The sequence below is a fragment of the Epinephelus lanceolatus genome, chromosome 23 (assembly GCF_041903045.1).
Source record: "Epinephelus lanceolatus isolate andai-2023 chromosome 23, ASM4190304v1, whole genome shotgun sequence".
In the NCBI taxonomy this organism is placed as follows: Eukaryota; Metazoa; Chordata; class Actinopteri; order Perciformes; family Serranidae; genus Epinephelus; species Epinephelus lanceolatus.
Window position 1 is genome coordinate 2,733,358 of NC_135756.1, and position 26,521 is coordinate 2,759,878.

The following is a 26,521-nucleotide window of genomic DNA, read 5'->3' on the forward strand; positions in this document are numbered from 1 at the left end:
TCATCTGACGGTTAATGGCCTCTTCGTTTGCGAGGACAAGGAGGGTGCGCAATTCCTTGTCTCCCCAGTTGCTCATCTTTACAGTGTCTGTCAGGTTTGTGTTTCCCTCTTGCTACTAGCTGCTCATTCCCAGTTGGAAATCGCTGTCTGACAGAACAGTAAGGCGGTGAAAATACGCTGCTTCTCCAAACTGTGGGCGTGCCAACCGCCATCTACTGTAGGTAATACACTGACTATGAATAAGTAACTCACCCAACCCAACTTCAAAAGATCCAAACCATCCCTTTAACTGGTAAAGCCATTATCTAGTGGAGCTTCATAACCCTCAGGAGCAACTGGTAGAGGTTTGAAACCAGCTAAACTTTGTCAACTATTTCAAACATATCTTTGGAATTTCTTTACAATACTGATATATCTGCATGCAGTAATGTGCTTTTGGCCGATTTAACAGCCCAAGTGATTCATCTGTCCTGTTTTATCCACTTAAAAATGTGTCTTTATCATCCTCTGCTAACCTGGATCAGTGCTTTTATCTCGACCTGTGCAGACTACATATTCTTGCTTGAGTTCTTCTCTCTCAAGGATAAAAGAATTAAAGGAGACGTGACCACATTGCCTCTTCCTTTCACTGGCTGCTGGTTCATTTTAGAATCCACTCCAACTTTTCTGATGTTACTCATGGCTCTGATCCCAAACTACATGTGTTCACTCCTGTTTCTAGTCCCAGGTTAGAGGCTAGAGATGACAGAGACCCAGCACCAGCGTCCACTCTGTGGAGTTTTTCAGCCTCAGCTCGAGTCGAGCCTCACCCTGCTTGTCTCTCACAAAGTTAACTTAAAATTTAGAGCTGACGTTTTGACTGCTTGTCCAGGAGCGACCAGCTGAACGTGGGCGACTACATCCGAGCCGTTAACGGCATCAACCTGGCCAAGTTCAGACACGATGAGATCATCAGTCTGCTGAAGAACGTCGGGGAGCGGGTCGTCCTGGAGGTCGAGTACGAACTGCCACCTGTCTGTAAGTATTGCCAGGTAGTAGTACTAGAGACAGTCGGGGCTGTGGTGGAATGTAACTAAGTACATGTACTCGAGTACTGTATTCAAGGTACTTAAATATTGGTAAATATAAACATCAGATACGACAGGAGAACACTAACATTTTAACATTTTACTGAGCTGTACATGCGTTTACTTAATAATTGGTTTAAATGCAGGACCCTTACTTGTTCTGGAGTATTTTCAGTGAGTTACTTCAGTAAAGGATCTGAATACTTCCTCGACCCCTGTACTGAGAGTGTACTAAGTGTGGTGGAGATCAGAGGTGATGTTGATGTGTTGGTGCTGTCGTGTGTTGCAGCAGTGCAGGGCTCAGGCGTCATGTTTAAGAACGTAGAAGTCACGCTTCACAAAGAAGGAAACAGCTTCGGCTTCGTCATCAGAGGTGAGTCAAGCTCAGTGTGTGTGTGTGTGTGTGTGTGTGTGTGTGTGTTAGACATAAATACATGACGTGTGTTTGCAGGTGGAACCCATGAAGACAGGAACAAGTCACGCCCGATCGTCATAACAACCATCAGGCCAGGCGGTCCAGCCGACAGGTGGGTGACCTCTGCCCTCTCTGTCTGTTCTGAAGGGTGTTTTGTCCCTTGGGAGCTGCTGTAGACACTGAAAACTGTCCACTCTCTCTGTCTCCAGGGAAGGAACCGTGAAGCCGGGTGACCGGTTGCTAAGTATCGACGGGATTCGTCTCCATGGCAGCACACTAGCTGAGGCCATGAGCATCCTGAAGCAGTGCGGGCAGGAAGCCACGCTGCTGCTCGAGTACGACGTCTCGGTGATGGGTCAGTTTAAACTCTGTGGTTAAAACTCAAACTGTCATCAATATTTGGAGTTTAAAGTTGAGTTAAACTAAAAAAATGGCTTTTTTTTACTCCTTTAGATCAGCAGCTGTTTTGATAAATATTTAATTGGCTCATGTTTCAAGAATAAATACCCAAAATGTTTATGATTCCAGTTTTTTAAATTTTTTAGGATTTGCAACTTTTCTTTGTTTTGTATTATGAAAGTATTAATATTGTTGTGTTTTGGACAGTTTGGACAATTGATTATTCCCTAACCCTATTATACTGTTGATAATTTAATTGATTGATAATTTTAAACACTTGCTATTCCAGTCAGTGTCGTATTTTATTCAATTGGAGCAAATTTTTTTTTTTTAAATTAATTTTAACAACAATAAACGATTATAATTAAATAATAAATTGTGCCATCAGTCTTTAAAAGGTAAATTTATTTACACAATTTATACACAAGTTTTATCTTTCTTAACAAACATTTCAATTTTAGAAGAAATTGAAAACAAACTTGAGAAGAATGAACAGAAAATGGAAATATATGAAAGTAAATTTTGAGGTAATTTAGATGAATTAAATAAAATCTGTAAAAACAGCATGACTGAGCACCAAAAACACTGACATCTGTTTTATTGCTTTATTGTGTTAAAGATTTTTGGACGTCTGGTCATAATCTGATCAATGTACTGAATCAATTTCTGAACTTGATGGTAGCTGTTATAATAAAGTGATGATGTAAAGTTGAGTATCGTCTGCGTAATAATGACTGTAAATATGAATAATATGAATAATGTGATCTGGTTTAAAGTCACTTTAAGATTGAATAAAAGAGGATCAAAAACTGAACCCTGAGGAACTCCATAATGAAGTATTTTACTGTAAACACATAAAAAAGTTGTGTATTTTTGTCGTTTCAGACTCTGTCGCCACGGCGTCGGGGCCGCTGCTGGTAGAGGTTGCCAAGGCGACAGGCTCCAGTCTGGGCGTGGCTCTGTCCACCTCAATGTTCTGCAGCAAGCAGGTCATCATCATTGACAAGGTCAAACCAGCCAGCATAGCAGACAGGTACCTGACTTCTGACCTCTGACATCTGACATCTGACACTGACTGTTTGTTCCTCAGCACACATTTAAATGCAAATTTTGATTATTAAGATTTAAAAGGCTTTTAAATTTGTATTGTTACAGTATACGAGATGATTAATGTAGCTATATGTACGCAACGCCGGTGGATCTGACAGCAGTATAGACAGAGTGCTGATATTTATGTTAATATTAGATTTAACGTGCACATTTTGGCGCTGATGGGAGTTTCCTTTGATGTCGTACTCAGATGTTCACAGAGCAGCTTTTTTTCTGTGTGTAATTGTTTATATAATTTGCGCATACATTAAATCAAATGTTTTCTGTTGTACAGAAACAGGTTATGAAATTATTTATGAACATAATTTTAAAAGATCAAAATCCTTTTGATCTTTACTTGACTCCGTACACTCCCCTTTAGTAAGTTTAATCAGTTAATAAAATGTATTTTGTTTCAGAACGACTGTCAGAGTTTTAGAGAAACTGTGAGGACTACTGTAAATATATTTGATGACGTGTGTGTGTGTGTGTGTGTGTGTGTGTGTGTGTGTGTGTCCAGGTGTGGGGCTCTTCACGCAGGAGATCACATTCTGTCTGTTGACGGGAAGTCGATGGAGTTTTGTTCTCTGGCTGAAGCCACTCAGCTGCTCTCTGCCTCCTGTCAGACCGTCCGCATGGAGATCCTGCCACAACACCAGGCCCGACCGGCCCTGAACGCACCACAGCACGGTATTAACACACAACACCAGGCCCAACCGGCCCTGAATGCACCACAACTCAGTATTAACACACACACACAACACCAGGCCCGACCGGACCTGAATGCACCACAGCACGGTATTAACACACACATCGGGCCCGACAGGCCCTAAATGCACCACAGCATGGTATGAATGACATTCAGGCTTGACCAGCCCTGAGTGCACCACAGTACAGTATAAACACATACACCAGACTCAACAGGCCCTGAACGCACCACCACATGTTATTAACACACACAACATTAGGCCCTGACTGGCCCTGAACGCACCACAGCAAGGTATAAACACGCAATGTTAGGCCCTGACCGGCCCTGAACGCACCATGGGATGGTGTAAATACACACAACAGGCCCTGAGCACACTACAGCATGGTATAAACACACACACACACACACGACACCAGGCCCTAGAGGCCCTGAACGCACCACAACAAGGTAAAAACACACATAACATTAGGCCCGACTGGCCCTGAAAGCACCACGACATGGTAGAAATGCAGACCAGATATTCATGTTCATATTTAAGTCTTAACCAAGAAGTGATAATTAAATTTAAATGTCTTCAGGGCTTTTTGAACCTTACAGTAAACCTAAACAGTCCAACAGACGATCAGTCACATTATATTTTGGGTCTTTTTCCTAAGTATCTTGTAATACAAACAATATGCAGAGGAGGATTCACATCATAAGCCTGTTTATCCAACAGCAGAAGGGCAGCAATCTGTTCAGCAGACGGGACGATGATAAAATACATTTCTCTGCCAAATAAGAAAGAATGGTTAACAAACATAATGAGTGTGCTTTGTAAATATCCCCAGTGATATCACAGTCTGTGTGTGTGTGTTTGGAAAGGTCACAGGAGCAAAACTGCTGAATGAAAAGCATCAGATCTCAGAATCAGCCTCATCGGCCGAGTAGGTGTGAACTACACGACCAGGAATCTGACTCCAGGTTTTAGAGACAAGTCTGTGATCAACTCTGAGTGATGATGTCATAACACCTGAGGAAATAATTAATGCAGTTTTTTTTTTATCTGTAACAGAGTATTTTTACTGTGGTAAAGGATCGTAATGTTTCCTGCACACATGGGGCCCTGAATGCATCACAGCTACTTACTAGAATAACACATAAAAGATTACATGAATGAGATATAATCTTTTATAAAGCTGTGATGCAGCTGTCTGACCTTTGACCTTTGACCTTTCCTCCTGTCTTAACCTTAACACCCTCCTCTGTGTCTGTGTGTCCGTGTGTGTGCAGTCAAGGTGCAGCGTAGTCCCCGCCCCCTCCCCTGGGAGACTGGAGGCTCCGCCCCTATCCTCCCCCCCTACCACTACAACACGTACCACCCCGACCAATCAGCTGCCAGGTCGCACAACCGCCATACAAACAACCCCCGTACGTCCCGCCTCTCTGTCTTTCTCTCTCTTCCTGTAGTGTGACGTTTTGTAGTCAGAGTGAGACCTCCTCTCTTCATCATCATCGTCATCATCACTGTCGTCTCTCTGTCTCTGCAGCTCTCAGCCACTCGTTCTCTCCCGGCTCCATGTCGGCCTACAGTCTCTCGTCCCTCAACATGAGCACTCTGCCCAGGAACATGTATCCCACGAGTCCACGGGGCACGCTGATGAGGAGGAAGGCCAAGAAGAAGGACTTCAAGAGTTCCTGTGAGTCTGACCTCTGACCTCTGACCTCTGACTGTAGTGGTGTCAGTACTGACCTTCAGTCCGACATTAAAAACAAACAACACTAAACGAACTTGATGTTTATTAACCGTCTGTCTCGCCTCCGTTTGTCTCTCTGTCAGTGTCGCTGGCGTCCAGCACTGTGGGTCTCGCCGGTCAGGTCGTTCACACGGAAACCACGGAGGTGACGTTGCTAGGCGATGGCATCATGGGCTTCGGCCTGCAGCTGCAGGGTGGAGTCTTCGCCACGGAAACGCTCTCTTCACCGCCGCTCATCGCTTACATCGACCCCGACAGCCCAGCTGAGAGGTAACGAGACCAAAGTTATGCACAGTGATACTGCTGCTAATGATAATAATAATAATTTTATAATTTACTGTCTGTAGCTTCTTTCACTCACATCAAATGCAGCTGAAAAGGGTCTACAAATAAAAAATAAAAAAGAGAAGAGTGTTTTAAAAAGAGGGAAGCTAAATAATAATAAAATAATAATAATAAAATAAAGAATTAAAATAATTTATACGTTAATAAATAAAATTAGAAAATAAATAATAAATGTTATTTGTTATCATTGAAATATCACACAAGAACCACAATGGAAATAAGTTCTTTATATAACTTTATTTTCTTTTTCTCAGCGTTTTAATTTAGCATTTATTTAGTGTAGCGTATGTATAACCTAAATTATATATTTGTTTTAAAATGTCAAATAAATCAAATCAACTGTGTTTTAGATTAAAGTAGTATATTAAATTATATTTATTTTATTATGGTGAATATTTTTGTTGAATTTAATTGTATTTTATTTCTTTTAGTAATTATTTTTATTTTGTATTTTATAAAATTTTTATTTTATCTTTGTTATGTTTTTTTATATCATAGTTTTGGTTAATTTTCTAAATATATTTTAATTTTATTTTACCATTGTTTCCTTGTTAATATACTTTTAAAAATGTCTATTTATCCTGTAAAATTTAAGGTTTATTGTCTTTATTCCACTGGATGCTGCACTCAGAAGATGTTTTAACAGATATTCAAATATTTAAATGAATAATTAATGAAACAATAAAATAGAACAAATAAAGGAAGTAAGACATAAAGAGGAAGTGTGTGTGTGTGTGTTGCAGGTGTGGTATCCTGCAGATCGGCGACAGGATTTTGTCCATAAATGGAGTTCCTACTGAAGACTCGACTCTGGAAGAAACCAATCAGCTGCTCAGAGACTCGTCCATCACGGCTCAGCTCACACTGGAGATCGAGTTCGACGTGGCAGGTAACGTCACGCTGATGATGTCACGATACTGAAACTTTTAACTTCAATACGATACATCTGAAAATATCGATATTTGGTTCAAGTTTTGATACCGTGGAAAAACTGACACTGAGTTAACTTCAGTCTGTCGTTAAAGAAACTCGTAAAGTTTCGTCAAAACTTCTTGTTTACAGAGGTCGTTTTGTTTTTGGTCTCAGTTTCTCGTTTGTGGCGGATATATTTTTTGTCTTAGTTTTTGTTTACGACGTTAAATCTGTTGTGAGACGAGCCGACAGTCTGGCGTCTGGCGTCCTGTTTCAGCTGACTGACGTCCAGTCTGTGTTTACTTCTTCTCTGGTGTCTCACTGTAATCTGTCCTCCCACGCCTGAGCGCAGTAAAACATGTTGTTACCAGTGACTCACACACACACACACACACACACACACACACAGTGAAGGACCTACTGTATGAGGTACACAGGAAACAGATCCACTGACATCAGCAACTTTGTGGCCAAAAGTATGTGGACACCAGCCTGGCTCCTCACCTTATTATTGATCCAGACGTTCAGGAGGTTTTTACCAGGAGCTGAATTATCCACAGACGTCTCTTCCTCTCCAGAACAAACAGACCAGGGGCCTCATTTATAAAACTCTGCAGAGAATCCACACTAAATGTTTGCGCACTTACAAAAGAGGAAATGTGTGCACACTAGGGATGTAACGATACCAGAAACGCACGATACGATATTATCACGATAAAGAGTCCACGATACGATATTATCACGATATTTATACAAGGGGAAAAAAAGAGAAAATTTATTGTTAAGAATAGCTATTTTATTCAAAAATAGTGCGTGTACATTGTACAGCATGTTATCTTTAACTTGGAAGCGTATCATAAACAAATCAACACACAGTTGAACATGTGCTTTCATTTCCCCTCTGTTACTGCTAGGCAGGCAGACATTAAAGTGCCATAACAAAGTCATGTCAATTAAAACTGTAGTGACAGAATATGAAAATGGAAACATTCAGTATTTTTTAACCTACTCTGAACAAAGGTAGCGTAGTACTATTACTAGAAGAGTCGTCTGAATGACATCAAATTATGAGGATAGAGTCGTCTTAATATTCATCAAATATACAGAACTTAGAACAATCAGACCCTGCAACAACAACACAATTAACAAATTAGAAATAATACACAGATACAGAGAGAGAGAGAGAGAGATAGAGAGAGAGAGGTGGGTAGAGATGTGTGTAAAAGAAAACCAAAATAAATGAAGCCCACCCATTTCCCTGGAAGTCATAGAAAAACTCAAAAACACACATTCACTCAGTTTGTTCGCGCCAGGTTGACAATCCTGACATCAAGGAGACCCTAACACTTTCTCAGAACAGGAGTTGAGGAGAGGAAAGCTCTGCTCCTGCGTTTTCATGTGATATGCGTGGCATTTCTGTGCGACCCTGCATTCGCGAGTAATCCATCCAAAAGTAATGTGTGTGCAGAGCTGTATGAAAGCTTTGTTACACATTATTTTAGTGTCAATGTCAATGTCAGCTTTATTTATACGGCCAACCAAAGTGCTTTACATTTAAATAAGCAAGAACACCACACAAAAAACGTTTATACAGTGAAATATAACAAAGATAAAAGACCCAATAGAGGTGACTGTACTCAACCAAAGGCCGAGGTGAACAAGTGAGTCTTAATCAGTGATTTAAAAGTGGAGAGGCTATTCGCAGTCCACACAGTCAACAGTAATGCGTTCCACAGAGTGGGAGCCGCGACTGCAAAGGCTCGATCTCCTCTAGTTTTTAAGAGTGATCGAGGAACATTCAAGACCATCTGATTCGCTGATCTGAGGGCTCTGGGGGGCCGATGCAACACAACAAGGTCAGATAGGTATTCTGGAGCCAGCTCATTCAGAGACTTAAAAACAGATAAAAGAATCTTAAAATCAATCCTGTACCTAACCAGAAGCCAGTGAAGTGAAGAGAGCACCGGAGTTATGTGCTCGTGTTTCTTTGTCCCAGTCAGGAGACAAGCTGCTGCATTCTGAACAAGCTGCAGGTGGTTAAGCTCTGACTGCTCAATGCAGACGTGCAGGGAGTTGCAATAATCTAAGTGAGAGGTAATAAAAGCATGGATAACTGTTTCGAGGTCTTTCTGGCTTAGATAGAGTTTAACTTTGGCTAAAAGCCTCAGCTGAAAAAAGCTAGACTTGACCACTGAGCTGACCTGTTTGTCTAGCTTAAAAGCACCATCAATAATCACACCAAGATTCCTAGCATGGGATCTCATGTGAGGTGCTAGTGGGCCCAGGGAGCTGGCAAGGACCTGAACCACACCAGGACGACCGAACAGGACAACCTCTGTTTTGTTTTCATTTAACTGTAACTTTATCATTTTTTTTCGTTGTGAAAACATTGTGTGGTCTTGTCGGAAAGCCACGATTCCGCTGTTTCACGTGATATGTGTGGCTTCTCGCTATGGTCGCGGAGAAAATCCACAGAGGAGAACAATCAAACTCCTTACTTTTATTCACTGTTTCCTCCGGTCACGCACGGGTCAGAGTCGGAGTCTGAGAGGCTGAGAGGCTGAGCTGCTCTCACCTGCGCGCGCAGTTGCATGCAAAGGATTATGGGGAATGTAGTCGCACAGTCATATTACCGGCTCTGTAGGAGAACGCAGCTATATAACTACCGTGGCATTCCCACGACGGTATTGAGAATTTATTTCATCACGACACCACAAAATTCATATCGTTACATGCCTATAATTAACGCTTAGAAAGTGGCGTACGAACATTTCAAGCCCTTTTTGTGTGTACGCAGTGTTTATAAATGAGGCTCCAGGTGATTTAAACCGGTAAAAACACTAAATAAAGCAGTTTCACGCTTTAAAAAAATCAGCATTTTCCCGACACACTCATCATGGAGGGTCTGCTAACGGCGGCGGCTGATGTGAAACTGCAGAGACACGGCGGTGCAACATGGCGACCTCAGTAAACAACGACCTGAAATGCTTTTTCAAGAAGAATAACTGAAACTGTCTCTGTGTCTCAGAGTCGGTGATTCCCAGTTCAGGAACGTTTCACGTGAAGCTCCCGAAGAAACCCGGAGTGGAGCTGGGAATCACCATCAGCTGTAAGTAAACACACAAACAGGAAGTCATTCATAAATACTTTATATGAACACACCAGCGTGCTCTTCAGATGCGCTCGTCACAGTGTTGTTGTCTGATCCTACCTCTAACTCAGAGTGACATCACATGTGCTGATGAAAGTTTTATTTCTGAAGAGTGATGACATCACTGCTTCCTGTCGCCACGCTGTGAGACACATTTGTCGGTTCAATATTAAACGACCTGCTTTGATTTCATTTTTCCTTTTAACATTTAATCATGTGGAGTAGAGGACGAGTAAACACACTGAATTATTTACTGTTTTCTGTTTCAACTTTTCTGTCTGTGTGAAATCATCTGTAACACGTTCTCTGTCTCTCTGTCTGTCTCTCTGTCTGTCTGCAGCTCCGTCCAACAGGAAACCAGGTGATCCTCTGATCATCTCTGACATCAAGAAAGGCAGCGTTGCACACAGGTACACACACACACACACATTAAAGGTGCAGCACACTCACACAGTCATCGCCCAGTGACATCGAGTAGTACGAGTCACAGCGTGTCCGTCATATATGGCGGCCGACAGTGACGCTACAGACAGCACTGATCTTTGCAAAACCTTTAGCTCTCTTTTCGGCATCCCAAGCTGTCGACGCCCTTTTACTACCAAACTGTGGGCGTGTCCTCGGCTGCCAAATATCAACACACATCATCTACAGTTACAGTCGAGCTCTGCGATGGTATTCAGGAGTGGTCGGTGTTTCGGGGGATTTCACAGAAGAGACCTGGGCTCAGAGCACACGTGACCCCAAAGTCTAGTTTGTTTGATCACTGTGAACACTGTGCTGTACCTGAGGACGATTCGGCATACCGTGCTCATTTACGTGTGCTCGGGTAAAGTTCACAACAGGTTTGAGCACCAACTGTACCAAATCATGGAAGTGGACTGATATGTAGCGCCGGGTTCACACTGGACGCAAAAGCACCTCGACCGGTTAATTGTCGCACAGCTGCCCGTCAGCAGTCACGCAAAAAACAGACCAGACGCCGAAACTATCACTGCAGATCACGAGCTGGCCTGGGCGCTCAACGCCGCACCACATCCAGTGTGAACAGCGCAGTTGGTTAACATGGGCGCCAAAAGCAAGTGGGCAGAGCTCCACAGACGAGTTGGTGCGCTTCGCTAATATGAAGCCAGCGTAATGCAACTGCAAGGAGTTTTTAACCGGTTATGAATCAGTCTCAGTTTAATATTGATGCCTTTATATCAGACGGCAGCAAAGCCGACTCTAGACACTTCCTCATCTGGCTTCACTGTCGCCTTCGACCTGTACAATCTGCAGGTGGAGCTCTGGCGGGTGGTTGCCTCACTGCTCCGCTGGTCCCCACTCATGACACATATATATTTATATGTATAACTCACTGGCCGCCTCACTTGGTCAACATATTCTCAGACAACGGTTCGTACGATATCCTACAAATTTGCGCCCCACAAATGACGTTATGTCTTTAATGTACAGTGAGGTGATTTATGTAAAGTTACTGTGGTTAGGTCTGTGAGAAACATGGTGAGGACGTCTCTCAAAACCTTAAAATGACTCAGAGTTCACACTGATCCGAACACGTGACTCCAGGTGAAAGTCCTGGGCCAAAGTCCGTTTAGTTGTGACCCATCCACCACCGCAATTAGGACTGCTTCCTTGTTCACTGCCGTCAGTGCGTTGGTCGCATGATCAGAATTCACGCATGGCTGTTTGATTGTGTCACATCAGACTCTATGAGTGTATCTACTGAAGTACCCACTGAGTGTGTACTTTATATGCATCTCATTTGATAGATTTATCGTATGTTTAATCTGTACAGTAACTGCAGCTGTTAGAGAACTGTAGGAGAAGAGTAGAAGTACGAAGTAGCAGAAAATGAGTACTTCAAAACTGTACGTTCAGAGTAAATGTACTTAGTTACTTTATACCACTGCAGACAGCAGAGTGTCAGCTGTGTTGAAGCTCAGTCAGCTGTCTGTAGATGGTTAATTAGGCTAACAGTCCAGGTCAGTGTGTGTGTGTTTTGTAGGTCATGTGTTTTGGGAGTGTGAAGCAGAAAATGTGTTTCAGTCAGCAGGTAGCATGTGTTTACTACAGATATATATCTTCACAGTGAGGGGACGTTACAGGACATAGATGTTAGATAATGTCTCTGTCCTCATGCTTTGGTGTTTTATTTCTTCAGGACGGGGACGTTGGAGCTCGGAGACAAGCTGCTCGCCATCGATAACATCCGCGTGGAGAACTGCTCGATGGAGGAAGCCGTTCAGATCCTGCAGCAGTGTGAGGAGCTCGTCAAGCTGAAGATACGAAAAGACGAAGACAACTCAGGTATGAAGGTTTATTTACTGCCATCGCTGCAGATCGTCCTGCTGCTGTTACATAGTGTTGTGTACTGTGGGCTGTAATGACAGCTGCGTCCTCTAGAGGTCAGTAATGAGACTTTCAACTGTGTCCTGGTGCTACTTTAATTCACCAGCTGTGGAATGTAACCACGTACAGTTATTCTACTTTGAGGTGCTTGTATTTTATTTTCTGTCGTTTGATAATTGTTCTTCACGACAGTTAACTGACGGCTTTAAGTTCACACTGCACGACTTTCAGAGCACTGTTCACACCACACAGGTAGAGTCTTAAACCTTAATCATAAAAGCAAGGCAACATTTGATGCAGTAATTCATGTGGCAAAGTATAAATGTCACCTTTGTGCCGTGAACAGTGACAGAGAGAAAAAGAAAACAGCGAGCTGCAGGTTCAGACCGACGAGATACGGAGGTGTTCCTCAAAACTTCATCCAAGAACTTTAAACGTAACACAGAGAAAGGGTGACACTCTGTATAAATGCACTCACCAACTCTCTGAGGACTCGTATAATTTGGCTGTAACTGCGCGTGGCTGTTAGCGCTGATCTTTGTAAATTGAGCTGTTTGTGCAGCGAGGCTCATTTGCATAGAAAGGGCCCAATTTTGCACCAAGTGTAAATTATATTACCTCATTTAAATACATGTAAATGGCACAGGAGCACCGAGGCGCTGTTTGCTCGGCAGCACAGTGAGGGGTGCGTTTCACCCTTAGTGGGTGCGTGAAGAGAGAATTAAATGGGTTTTTTTTGTCTTATTCGTGCAGGTTTAGTGTCTGTGAACGCAGCACGGTCTGAAAAGGAATCAAACCCCTTTAATATGTTCAAGGACTTTTCAGATCCTCCTTGAATGTCACCAAGCATCCCAATGATCTCCTTAAGGACCTGGGGCCAGTTGCACAAAACCCAAACCCCTTTTTCTTAAAGTGTGAGTTGGGGTTCCCTTAAAATCAGCAGCACAAAACAACTTCAGGTCCTCTCCTGAAGGTTTCCATAAAATGTTGTATTTGGGTTTTCTCCTTATCTCAGTCTCACACTACACAAATCCCTTAACAGACCTCAGCAGCCTAAGTAAGAAAGAAAACTTAAGGTATCTCTGACTCTTTCTAAGCTGCAACATGTCTGTGTTGTGGTGATAAATGAGGAAACTGAACGCTTCCCTTGAAGAGTGTTTCCTAACAGGCAGAACACAGTGGATACGCTTTTGGTTTTACTCTATAGATTTAACTTATATCAGTTTCCTCGACAGTCGTTGTTTTCTGTTCGCTGATAATTGCATATCAAATTTACTTTTTAGTACGTGCTGTCTTTTATCGTTTTCCTCTTTTCTTCTGTCATTTTCTTGACCTGTAGGCTTCTTTGTGAGTCGATAGCAGGGATCAAAACGCGAGTGCAAGTAAACAAACTGTAGAACTTTACTGCCCTTAACTAATGAAAAACCTTTTAAGGGTTTCCGTGCACCACCCTCATGTAAGTCCTCAGCTAAGTGTCATACTTGAGGAGAAAACTGAAGGTTTTTCTGTGCAGCCGGTCCCTGAGTTGTTTCAAAGACATCTAAAAACAAACCAGCGAAACAATCCTGCAGCGACGAACCTTCATTGATTGTTTCAGATGAACAGGAAGTGTCCGGCAGCATCATCTACACGGTGGAGCTGCAGAGGTACGGAGGCCCGCTGGGAATCACCATCTCAGGCACAGAGGAGCCCTTCGACCCCATCATCATCTCCTCACTGAGCAAAGGAGGGCTGGCTGAGAGGTACACACACTCTCTACTGTTACATCACTCTCACACTTTAATCCAGGGTCAAGATTCAAACGGTTAATCTGTCACAATCATGCAGTGTGTGCAGGGTGTGGTGCACTGTTGAGGATGAGCTTAAGGGCTAATGTGCAATAGAATATATAATAATAAGAGAAGTAAGTGTAGGAATAATAATTAATATGGAATTTTAAAAAAAAAAGAATTTAAAAAATAGTTTGTATTTGAATGCTTTCCTTACTCTGACTATGACATAAATAATATGATGTAGCACTCAGAGAGTTGCTTCACTGTAAAGTAATGAGAGAAAATAATAATAACTTAAACATTTAAACATTAGAATTGACATTTGAACAAGACTAACCTTTTTATTTTACACTGAAACAGCCTGTTAAACAGCATCAGGTGTTTTCACGTCAGAATGAAGTGGAGAGTGTCGCCCTCTGCTGCTGACAATAAATAGCACTTTTATTTTATTACAGTTTAGTGTAATTTATTTAGGATTACTTTATTTTCTATTTTATTTTACTTTTGATTTTATTCTGTAAATGTTATCAGGTTGAAATTGTAGATTGTGTTCAGATTTCTTCAACAAATTAAGAGCAAATACTTTAATAATAATAAATTTTATTTGATGTTCTGAGACTGTTTGAAATTAAGTTGTGTTTTAATAGTGTTATCAGGTGAAATCATGTCGTGTTGCTGCAGAAATATGAATCAGGTTTCTGTTGTAACGGTCTCAATAAACACAGTAAGAGAAAAGACAAATAAATAAAGTCTTGCAAAAATAAAGAATCATTAATGGTGAGTATGTGCAGCTGTTCACAGGATGTGCAAAAATACCAACTCAAGGACGCCCTAACCCTGACTTTTGTGTATTTCTTCATGTGTGTGTGTGTGTGTGTGTGCTGTAGGACCGGTGCGATCCATGTAGGCGATCGTATCCTGGCGATCAACAGCAGCAGTCTGAAGGGGAAACCTCTGAGCGAAGCCATCAGTCTGCTGCAACAGGCCGGAGAGACGGTCACACTGAAGATCAAGAAGCAGGGAGAGCGTACGTACACACACTTACATACACACTGACACACACTTGTACACACGTGGCTCAGGAGCTAGAGCGGGTCGTCCCAGCAAGACACTGGACCCCAAGTTGCTCACGATGACCAGTCCATCGGTGTGTGTGTGTGTGTGTGTGTATGTTAAAGCTGAGCAGCAGAGATGATAAACAGGCAACAGACAAAACTAAACGTTCAGTTTTCTAAGTCATAAAAACGTTTCATCTCTCGTTAGTGTCGAGCCCGAAGTCCTGTGTGATTGGTCCAGGCCTGGGGGCGGGGCTTGTCCATGAGCACCAGGACGGGGTGGACGAGCCCGTTGTCATGGTCGCGCCTCTGTCAAGCCAGCGAGCATTCAGCACGCTGCCGTCTGTTGACAGTGCCGTGGAGTCCTGGGACGGATCCAACATGGACAGCAGCTTCACCACCCCGGGTTAGAAGCTGACCTCCGACCTTTGACCTTCTGAAGTATTAAGTCAGGACTGCTACTAATAAAATATCTGTGTGTGTGTGTAGCTCCACCATTTCAGTCGTCTCCGTACACTTTCCACGAGTGGCGCAACGCCAAGACAACCAACAGCCAATCATCTTCCTCCACCCGCCAGAGAGCCAATCCGCTGTCAGATCTGGGCCTGAGCGACGATGACTGGGACCGCCCACCGCTTGGAGGGTAAGAGAGAGAATTAGAAGTCAATGTCTGCAAAATGATTCAGCAGAAAAGTTACGAGAATCGCGTATAAAGAAAACAATAATGGCCGCGGTAACTAACAGTATCAAAATCGAATAATATTTAAAGGAACTAATATTTCTGAGGGATTTTTTAAATTTGATTAATGTTTTAAAAACTGGGCAAATAACGGATTGATGTGATGTAGTCAGATATAGATAAAGGAATAAATCGATCTGAAAGTAAATGGAATGACTGAAGGGGCCTCGAGAAAACACTGTATGCAGGTATAAAAATCTGCACATACACTGAATCATTCAGGAAGAACGAGAAAATTGAGTTTGAATGTCTTTTGCTGAGGTGTATTTAAATTCTTGGCCTTAAATGTGTACTCGATCAGATTGATCAGATTGTGGAAGAGGAATCGAAGTGGTCTGGAAATCATGGCAAAGGAGGACAAAATAATTAAAAATGAGTTTGATGCCTTGGGAAGTTGATTCCTACACTTCCATTAGCATGTTAGCATTCCTTATTCAAATCAGTGGGAGCTGCTAGCAGCGAGCTAACAGCAGTAACAGCAGTGTGTCTCTGTCTGCAGAGCCTGTAATCTGCCCAGCGGTCTAATCACTGACAGCAGGTACCACACTGACCTTTGACCTGTAACCCCCCCACACAGTCCTGTGTCACCTGGTGACTTTTAACCCCCCCTCCTCACAGTCCTGTGTCACCTGGTGACCTTTAACCCCCCCTCCTCACAGTCCTGTGTCACCTGGTGACCTTTAACCCCCCCTCCTCACAGTCCTGTGTCACCTGGTGACCTTTAACCCCCCCTCCTCACAGTCCTGTGTCACCTGGTGACCTTTAACCCCTGCCTCACTGACACATACACCTGATGAATGTGTATGTCGTCGCTCCACGTCGTCCCTCACAGCGCTCACCAGCATGACCTGTTCTTCACCAGTCTCCTCTGTGTGTGTGTGTGTGTGTGTGTGCGTATATGAGGTGTGAACCCATCAGGATGTTCTTCGCTCTGATTGGCTGACCTCTGACCTTTCCCTCAGGTTCACTGTGGGTCATGATGGGACAGAACCAGACCAGGAGGAGAACTTCTGGTCTCAGGCTCTGGAGGATCTGGAGACCTGTGGGCAGAGCGGCATCCTCAGAGAGCTGGAGGTGAGTAGTACTGTTAGACACAGGAGTAGTAGGGTCAGTCCTGCTAGTTACAGGAGCAGTGACAGTAGTAACCACAGCTGACCTCTGACCTTTGCCCTCTCCAATATGGCGGCGAGGTTGATGTAAAATCCAGCAGCCACGTGTTGTATATTTTAATGCCAATACGTTTGTACTTTTACTCAGTAAAAATTTGAATGTAGGACTTTTACTTGTAACGGAGTGTTCTTACCTCTTTGTATTAACTACTTTTACTTAAGTTAAAATTCAAGGTGCTTCTCCCAGTAGTAATAGTATACATCCTTCTCATGCTGAAAGAACTCCATGTTTGTTGGAAATGCAGTGGTAAACGTTGAGAAAAGAAGCTGAAAAGAGAACTGACTCCTTCTCTTCCAGGAGTCTGGACAGGAAACGCACCTCCTCACTCTGGTATCCTCCTCCTCCTCCTCCTCCTCCTCCTCCACTACTAACTCTCCTCCTGTCCTCTCCTCTTTCCTCTCTGTCACTGTTGAAGACGTTTAGCGTTGTCAAACATCAGACATGTTAGCTGTTCTTTTGAATGTGACTCTAACCGCACCCCAGCAGCAACGCTACACAGACCATGGTGACGTCATTGTGACATTTTAGTGACATCACCCAGCTTCTGACCAATCACGTGGCAGAGTCATGTTGCACTGGGCATGGCAGTTTGAGCAAGGCATGCTGGGAGAGCTTGTGCAAGGCCTGATGGGTAGTTTGTTTTGCCAGTCATGAAGCAGATCTGTCAAGTCATGCATGTGTCTGATGAGTCCTTGATTCTGATTGGCTGAGGGGTGTTGAGTGATGTGAGAAGACTTGGGATAGACACACAATATTAAATCCTAGCAACAGGAAGAAACAGCAGTAGAACCTGACAGTAGATCCCAAAATGCAATCTGTTAGCAGATTCCGTCAGTAAAGACAAGAGTAGATCTTGTCAGTAGATACTATCCTCAGGAACAAAGGTAGATCTTAGAGTCAGAAACAACCAAAGTCAGAAACAGCAGAAAGACCTGTCAGTAGAACAGCAGTAAATCCCACAAAGAGAAAAAAAATGGTGGACTCTATCGGTAGATCTTGTCAGTTGAGACAAGTAGATCCAGTCCAAAGAAGAACAGTAGATCCTAGAGAAATCAGAAAGTCAGAAGCAACAACAGTCAGAAACAGCAGTAGAATCTGTCAGCAGAAGAGGGATAGATCCCATCAGAAGAAGAAACAATAGAATCTATTGCTAGATCCTGTCAGTTGAAACAGGAGTAGATCACTGCAGTATCCGTAACTATCAAAAGATCTGGTCAACAGAAAAAGCAATAGATCCCATCGATAGATCCTGTCTTAGGAAACAGTGGTAGATCCTCGTAATAAAGAGTCAGAAACAACAACAATCAGAAACAGCAGTAGAACCTGTGAGTAGAAAAGCAGTAAATCCCAAGAGGAGAGGAAACAATGGAATCTGTTAGTAGAACCTGTCAGTAAAGACAAGATTAGATCTTGTCAGTAGATCCCGTCCTTAGAAACAACAGTAGATTCTAGAAATAGAAAGTCAGAAGCAGCAACAACAGTGAGAAACAGCAGTAGAACTGTAGATCAGTACAACAGGAGTAGATCCCATCAGAAGAAGAAACAATAGAATCTATTACTAGATCCTGCCAGTTGAAACAGGAGTAGATCGCTGCAGTATCAGTAACTATCAAAAGATCTGGTCAACTGAAAAAGCAATAGATTCCATCAGTAGATCCTGTCCTTGGAAACAAGGGTAGATCCTTGAAATAGAGAGTCAGGAACAACAGCAGAACCTGCCAGTAGAACATAAGTAGATGTCACAAGGAGAAGTAACAATGGAGTCTGTTAGTAGATCCTGTCAGTAGAGGCCTCTCTTGTCCTGGTGTGATCATGGCAGCTCAAAGGTCGGACTCCCAGGATGCCTTTGACCTTCATGTTTTTTTGATGAATCTAACAGACTGTTTTATTGTTGATTGGCTCTCTGTGATTGGATATTTTGAATGAATTTCTCCAGGCAACCATCATGTCAGGCTCCACTCTCAGTCTGAACCATGACCCCACCCCCCTACGCAGCACACTGGGACGCCAGGCAAGCTTCCAGGAACGCAGTAACTCCAAACCACAGGTAACCTGACCTCTGACCTCACACTTTGTTACACTTGTCTTATATTTTGTCACATCTTAAAAGTGTTTGTATCTCTTTGAAGAATTATTCCCTTACCTTTTTTCAGGTGACCCCTCGGTCCAACACCTTGCCCTCTGACCCGCAGCGTCGAGCCTTTGCCATGAGGAAGATGAGGCAGGAAGTCAATGAGATCCTAAATCAGAACCCTGTGGAACTCCACAAGGTGACATTTGACCCTCTGACCCTGATTACATTGGTTTCAAAATGTGTTTTGGTGGGCCGAACACATCACCTTTCACATCTGTGTCTATCATGCGTCTCCAAGATTTCAAGCTGACCACCTGCGTACAATTATTAAGCACGGGCTAATCAAGAAATCAAAAAGGTTTCAAGAACTAAAATACATCTATGGGCAATTCCAACCTAGATTGACAGGACAGAGTCATTTGCAACTTGCAAAGGAGCGAAGGACAACGAAAAATGGTTCACTTTCTGATGATCCTGATGATGATGACACATATTCCTGTTATCTCTATGTCCGGGCTGCATCAGGAGGCATTAACATTTACAGTGCAAGATATTTGGACAAATGCATCCCGGCCCACCTCTGCAAGTGGTTTGAATGATCAGATCACCATGGGTCTTGGTGGTCTTTTACACTTGTATTTTGTACTGTCTACTTGTGATATGATCACCCAAAATGTATTTTAAAACCAAGTGTAAACAGGTTCTTTGACACTTTAAGGTGACTAGATGTTCATCTACCTGTTGTGATTCTAACAGAGTGTGTGTCTGTGTTTGTAGCTGACTCTCGAGAAGGCCTCAGATCTGGAAGATTTTGGTTTCAGTGTGTCTGATGGTATGTTGGACCGTGGCGTCTACGTTAACAACATCCGACCGGGAGGCCCAGCAGAGCGGGGCGGCCTCCGAGCCTATGACCGGATACTACAGGTACAAAAACAGGAGTATCTATAGCTGCGTTAGCACCTCTGTACTCAGGTATTTAAACCATATACCTCTTATGTCTTCCAGATTAACCACGTGCGCACCAGGGACTTTGACTGCTGCCTCGTTGTTCCACTGATCGCCGAGTCTCCAAACCACCTCGAGCTTGTTATTAGCCGAAACCCCACCTCCTCCACCACCCTGCTGGCCAATCACACTGACGGTACAACCAACAGCAGCCACTCCCCTCAGCAAATCAGTAGTGAGCTGGGACCATCGGAGCTCTCCACTGGCCAGGGAGAGGATGGTGGTCCAATCAAGTGGAGCCAACCAGGAGAAGGGTTGGGGGCGGGGCTTGGGGTGGGTCAGGTGAATAATAATTCCTTATAGCAGACAAAAAGTGGATAAAACTGGATTAAACTGGTTCTAATCAAACTGGACTGGAGAGGTCAACAAGGAGAACAATACAGCAAAGTTGAATTAAACTGGTTTAGACCCGTCCGAACTGGTTCAGAGTGGACGCCCCATGGTGCTACAAACACCCTCTGGATGAACTTTGACCTTTGACCACTAAAGTTTGACCTTTGAACTGCTGAAGCAGCCTGAAAGCACACTGATGGACCGGAGTAACTCTTCACCTCTTCACTTGAACCAGTTCTGCATACTGGTCCTACTGGTGTCACTGGAACCAGAACTATAACTACTGATCCTACTGGAACTACAGCCAGATCTACTGGTTTATTGGGCTGGGAATTAATGGGTACTGGTTCAACTTGCCCAGAGCCATGGCTACTGATTCTATTGAAGCTAGAGCCACAGTCAGTGGTTTTACTGGTTTAAGATTAATGGTTACTGGTTCTACAAGCCTAGAATTGCTGAAGCCAGAGCCACTGGTCTTACTGGTAAAAGACATGGGTTCTGGTCTAAGTGGTTAGAGAATCAAGGCTACTGATTCCCCTGAAACCAGAGCCATGGCTAGTGGTCTTACTGGTCCAAGACACATGGGCTCTGGTCTTAGTGGTTACAGAGCCATGGTCCCAATGAAGCCACAGCTAATGGTCTTACTGGTTTAAGACATGTGGGTTCTTGTCTTAGTGGTGACAGAACCATGGGTACTGGTCCAACTGAAGCTTGAGCCACAGCCACCAGTCCAACACATGGTTCTTGTTCATAGTTGTAATGGTCATAGAATTGTGGGTACTAAGACAGAACCTTCACCAGTGATTCTGCGAGTCCAGAACTGAGGCTCCAGGTCCATCTGGTGTTACTAGAATCACAACCATGGCTTTTGGTTGTACTGGCCAAGGACCTCAGCAGCACAAAGACTGATGGGACTCCAGAATCTAGAACCTGCTGATGGACAAACAGTCCAATGCCTAGTAAACTAGGGATGCTCCGATCAGCCTGTAGAGGGTCGATGTCATTGTCCAAACTGATACTGATCACTGACTGGTTTCTGTTCTTAAACACTGAATTATGTCAAAGTCTTAACCTTGATATTCCTCAAGTTATGGTTAGAAGTACCTTTATTGGTACAGAGGGTTGGGTCAGATGGAAGATTAAAGATGGCTATGGTTACATACAAGTCTTAAGACGGTAAAGCCTAAATATAAAGTTGAAATTGGTTGTTTGAGCTTAAGATTAGACGTGGATGGTGTTTGGTAAGGATTTGGTGTAGTTTAGGTGAGGATAAGAATTTATAAAATCCATAGAATCCATAAAATCACAAATAGATGTAGCTGCTTGAGTTTAATTCTGACATGTGAGCTACTCCTCAGATGTACAAAAAAATGAAATCCTCCATAAAAGAACTCCAAAAATCCCAATTAGCTTGTAGCATGCTATCACACCTTATTCCTAGCCCCAATAATACAATGCGTGAATCATGGGCACAACTTCTTGAGCTTAGTGGAACTGGCTTTTTCCAGTGGTAACAATAAGCTAACGGTACGCTAATCCTCTTTCCTGTCAGACATGATAACGTGATCATACCTCTGTTATCTCAAAGCATTCATTGTTTTCTTTTTTAACCAAACACGTTAACGATTGGCTTGCCTTGCTACGTTAACATGTTTCATATAACAGAACCCGAGCTAGCATACAGTAACGTCTACTTCAATAACAGATGAGGTGAACATTTAACATAACTCAATATTAATTTTAGCTCCACGTAAAGTGAATAAACATGATGTTTAACAGCCAACGCTCCACTCCTCTGCCTTAACGACATAGTTGACACATTTTTATAGCTGCTGATTTATTAAATCAGAGTTCTACTGAGAGAAATATAACATCGAATTTAGCAGCAGACTGTCGTTCTAGGTGTCATTCTCTCCCGCAAATTCTAATTTAATACTTCTCCACTCTCGAAACTCTTTTGGTTTTATTCTTGTGTCATTCCAGTCGTGTACTGTGTGTTACAGAAGGGTGTGCATGAATATACGGGACAAATCACGTGCCATATTTATTCATTAAAAGGACCGTGCCTTTTATTTTTTTGATGCAGTGTAACTGGTATTTTACGGGACTGGTGGCAAACTATTCCTCTCCGTAGGCTGGCGATGGAAACTGTGACGGCCGTTAACACACTGCTGTTGAAACCACAAATTTAGCTCAGTCTGGGTACAAAGACATTTTAGCATAATGTTTGACGTTAGCAGCATTTGCTAAACTGAAGGTGAACATGATTGGCGCTGAGGCTAACCATAGAGTCAATGTGACGAACTACCTTACTCACAGGAAGTTGCACCCATTATCATTTCTACAGTAGCGCCCTCAAGAATGAGGTGGATAGACACATTTGAAAGGATACCCAGCCCTAACGTTGGAGAACAGGCAGCCATGTTGGATTCAGTAACTTTAAAGTCTCAGTTTTAAGACGTAGATCAAGTCAGTGATTATCAGCTGATATTGATCGGAGCATCCCTAATGACCTGTACAGACAGACAGAGGGTTTACTGTTAAGATTTTAGTTCTGTGCCATGAATGAGCTGCATACTGGAAGAGTGATAATAATCGTATTGACAATGATGATGATGATGATGATGATGATGATGATGATAACACTGAGCAGTTCAATAAGAATCTTTTTCTACTGTTTACACCTGTTGGACTGGCCACACTGTGTGTATGTGTGTGTGTGTGTCTGTGTGTGTGTTTGTATGTTATGTGTGCGTGTTAAACACAAGGCCAGTTAAGCCCCTCCCCCTCCCCTTCCCCCTCCCCCATTCTTCCCTCGACCAATAGGCCGCCAGGACGACGACAGACGGCAGCTCTGAGAGATTCAGCTGATTGGCTGGAACCAATCAGAAAACAAAATCTTCCCTGCCCGTCTGTGATTGGTTCTCCTTGACACACAAGTCGACCAATCAGCTACCAGGAAGAAGCCAAGCATGCCCCCACCTGACTACCCGGCCCCCCCCCCCCCCCCCCCCAGTAACAGTGATCTATTATGCTAATCGATCGGTGTGTTTTTTGATTGACTGTTGTCAGTTTTCTCTGTTTGTTTGTTTGTTTGTTACCATGGCGACTGAACCTGAAAAGATGTAAAATAGGTTAAAAAACGGTTCAGTCCCGTCGCTGTTCACATCGAGACCATCGAACCCTGAAAATCTTCACCTCATAACCACGAAAACAATGTTACAAGAGAAAAAAAATCCTGATGAAACAGGAAACCTGTGACAGTAAATACCTGTGTGTGTGTGCGTGCGTGCGCGTGTGTGTGTGCGTGTGCGCGAGCATGTGAGCGTGTGTGTATGTTTATTTTGGAGTGATGTCAACATCTTCCTGCTCTCACCTCAGTCTGAACTCACTATTTAAACTGGCCAATGAGAACCCTCCCTCAGCGCCAACCACCAGTAGAAACCCTCCCTGATCTCTAACGACCAATCGCCCTCTGCTAAACGCCCTGTGCTTTGTATTGGAGCACTGTGATTGGCTGTGACTGTGCAGCAGCTGTGAGCATCTGGTTGTGGATAGTTGTGAATCTGAAGCAGTGCTATCATATAGTTAGCATGTGGCTAGCAGACGCTGAACACAGGGCTAGCATAAGCCTAACGTGGCCACACACACACAGCACAAGGCTAATACTAGCTGTGGTTACCACCGAGCAAACTTATGTTCATCATTTGGTAAATATGTGGTTAGCATACACCGAACATCTAGCCAACATACCTGTTAGCACACTGCTAACCCAGGGCAAAACAAAGACAGTGTATGGATAGCACACATTGAGCACAAGGCTAACACAGGGCTAACATCAGGTAAACACAGCTAGTATTTAGTTAGCACACAGCTGACACGGAGCTAGCATCTGGTAGACATTGCTAATAGTTGTTTAGCATACAGCCACAGCAGGGCTAACACCTGGCTAACATTGCTAGGTGTTAAAATAGGGCTAACACCTGGTTAGTACACAATAGAACAAGACTAACACATGGTAAACATAGCTAATATAAGGTTAGCACACAGCTAACACAGGGCTATTAGTCTATATGGATAGCACAGACTTGAAACACAGCCAAGATAAGATAAACAGCTAATATCTTGTTAGCACACTGCTAAAACAGGGCTAACACTTACATAACTCAGCTAGGTGTTTGCACAAGCTAACAGGGCTGGTGTGTGGTACAGACGTACAACAAGGCTAACAGGACTTAAACCTGGTAAACAGAGCTAATATTTACTGTAGCTCACAGCTAACATGGGGCTACAACAGGTATTCAGTTAGCACATGGCTAACCCAGGGTTAACGCCAGGCAAACAGCCAGTGTATGGTTGCGCACACCTAACACAAGGCTAATATAGGGCTAAAATGTGGTAAACACAGCTAGCATTTAGGTAAAGTAGGGCTAGCACCTGATTAAAACAACAGGTATGTGGTAATTGCACATTAGAGCAAAGCGTAGACACAATAAACAAAGTTAATATCTTGTTAGCACACTGCTAACACAGGGCTAACAACTAGATAACATAGCTAGCACAGACCAAGGAAGAGGCTAACACAGAACTCACAATTGGTTAAGGGAGCTAATATCCGGTTTAGCTCACAGCTAACTCTGGGATACCACTATTGATAAGTTGCCACATGGCTATCAGAGAGCTAACACCTAGATAACTTAGCTAGGTGTTAGCGCAGACATAGAAACAGGCTAACACAACCAGTATTCGGTTAGCATATGATTAGCATTCGCTATTTCATGGATAACTTTGAACTTTGTGGTCGGTAACTGGGAGTGGTAGCTTTGTTAGCGCTGTTAGCATTCCAGCGTTCAGCTGAGAAAACTGTTCCACCAATGGGAAAAGGCCACAGAGCTGAGGGGGCGTGGCTTCAGGAGGGTTTGATGAGCGAAATCTAAAGCCATACACACTGTGTTTGTGCGCAAGTAAAACTGCTGTGTGTGTATGTGTGTTTGTGAGTGAGTGAGTGTGTGTGTGTGTGTGTGTGTGTGTGTGTGTGTGTGTGTGTGTATAGCATTGCAGGGATTTGCACTCTAGTGATTCACCTCAGCAAGACATCCGCCCACACACATGCACGCACGCACACACACACACACGCACACACACTCACACACACACTCACGCATCGCACTGCCATTTGAAATAGTGGGTCAGATTAGTTTCCATGTAGCTTCACCAACCAACCAAACTGTATTTTTCTTTAAAGGAACAGGGATGTTGTAAAGTATTTTTGTACAAATTTAATACTTTGGTAGCATGACGTTCCTGATGTTTGTCCTGTCGGGCTCCACTGCTCTCCTCCACCCCCCCTTTGTATGGACGACTACTGAGCAACAATAAAGATGAAGACCTGCTGGGAGGGCTGGACTCCATGTTTGTTTTTAACAAGATTCATGAATTCATCTGTCATTTTACAGCAAAGTGTACGGCGAGCTCTTCGAACATTTAATCAGTGGTGGTGATAAGAATTACAGATATCAAGGATCGCTTTTTGACTCCTTAGAATTCCAAGCATCCGTATTGTAATATTGACCAGTAGCAATTATTATTAAAAATACCTACAATTTATTTCTGACTAGTGGAAATGTAATTGTAAATATCTGTAACTTGATTACAACTAGTCAACTTTTACCACTGCCACTTACCACTGCTCATAATGTGATATTGACTAGTTGCAATTCCAGATTCAACTCAACTCACATCCATGATGAGAATCTCCCGTTCCAGCACATCCCAAAGGTGCTCTATTGGACTGAGATCTGGTGACTGTGGAGGCCATTGGAGTACAGTGAACTCATTGTCATGTTTGAGATGATGTGAGCTTTGTGACATGGTGCGTTATCCTGCTGGAAGTAGCCATCAGAAGATGGGTACACTGTGGTCATAAAGGGATGGACACGCTCAGCAACAATACTCAGGTAGGCTGTGGTGTTTAAACCATGCTCAGTTGGTACTAAGAAAATCTCCCCCACACCATTACACCAGCAGCAGCAGCCTGAAGCGTTGATACAAGGCAGGATGGATCCATGCTTCCATCTGAATGTGGTTTTTCCAATCTTCTATTGTCCAGTTTTGGTGAATTGTAGCCTCAGTTTCCTGTTGTTAGCTGACAGGAGTGGTGTGGTCTTCTGCTGCTGTAGCCCATCTGCTTCAAGGTTGGAC

The 26,521-nt window shown here is 43.3% G+C and overlaps 1 protein-coding gene across 19 annotated transcripts in view; it reads left to right on the forward strand.

Annotated features, from left to right (window-relative positions):
• grip1 (glutamate receptor interacting protein 1) overlaps positions 1 to 21,623 on the forward strand; it is an 89,514-nt gene extending 67,891 nt beyond the window's left edge. For 6 of the 19 annotated variants that reach the window (XM_078165036.1, XM_078165033.1, XM_078165025.1 and 3 more), the window contains exons 4-27: positions 872 to 1,017; positions 1,357 to 1,440; positions 1,519 to 1,594; positions 1,692 to 1,837; positions 2,767 to 2,914; positions 3,491 to 3,660; positions 4,952 to 5,089; positions 5,209 to 5,358; positions 5,499 to 5,685; positions 6,504 to 6,649; positions 9,701 to 9,781; positions 10,164 to 10,233; positions 11,985 to 12,130; positions 13,770 to 13,914; positions 14,832 to 14,971; positions 15,208 to 15,405; positions 15,489 to 15,642; positions 16,238 to 16,276; positions 16,701 to 16,812; positions 17,206 to 17,238; positions 18,845 to 18,955; positions 19,062 to 19,178; positions 19,760 to 19,906; positions 19,988 to 21,623. In XM_078165036.1, the coding sequence (XP_078021162.1) occupies positions 872 to 1,017; positions 1,357 to 1,440; positions 1,519 to 1,594; positions 1,692 to 1,837; positions 2,767 to 2,914; positions 3,491 to 3,660; positions 4,952 to 5,089; positions 5,209 to 5,358; positions 5,499 to 5,685; positions 6,504 to 6,649; positions 9,701 to 9,781; positions 10,164 to 10,233; positions 11,985 to 12,130; positions 13,770 to 13,914; positions 14,832 to 14,971; positions 15,208 to 15,405; positions 15,489 to 15,642; positions 16,238 to 16,276; positions 16,701 to 16,812; positions 17,206 to 17,238; positions 18,845 to 18,955; positions 19,062 to 19,178; positions 19,760 to 19,906; positions 19,988 to 20,290 (3,187 nt within the window). In that variant the 3' untranslated portion in view covers positions 20,291 to 21,623. The remainder of the gene's footprint in view (positions 1 to 871; positions 1,018 to 1,356; positions 1,441 to 1,518; positions 1,595 to 1,691; positions 1,838 to 2,766; positions 2,915 to 3,490; positions 3,661 to 4,951; positions 5,090 to 5,208; positions 5,359 to 5,498; positions 5,686 to 6,503; positions 6,650 to 9,700; positions 9,782 to 10,163; positions 10,234 to 11,984; positions 12,131 to 13,769; positions 13,915 to 14,831; positions 14,972 to 15,207; positions 15,406 to 15,488; positions 15,643 to 16,237; positions 16,277 to 16,700; positions 16,813 to 17,205; positions 17,239 to 18,844; positions 18,956 to 19,061; positions 19,179 to 19,759; positions 19,907 to 19,987) is intronic. The other 13 variants (XM_078165041.1, XM_078165031.1, XM_078165040.1 and 10 more) reach the window with 6 other exon arrangements.
• Positions 21,624 to 26,521: the final 4,898 nt, after the last annotated feature.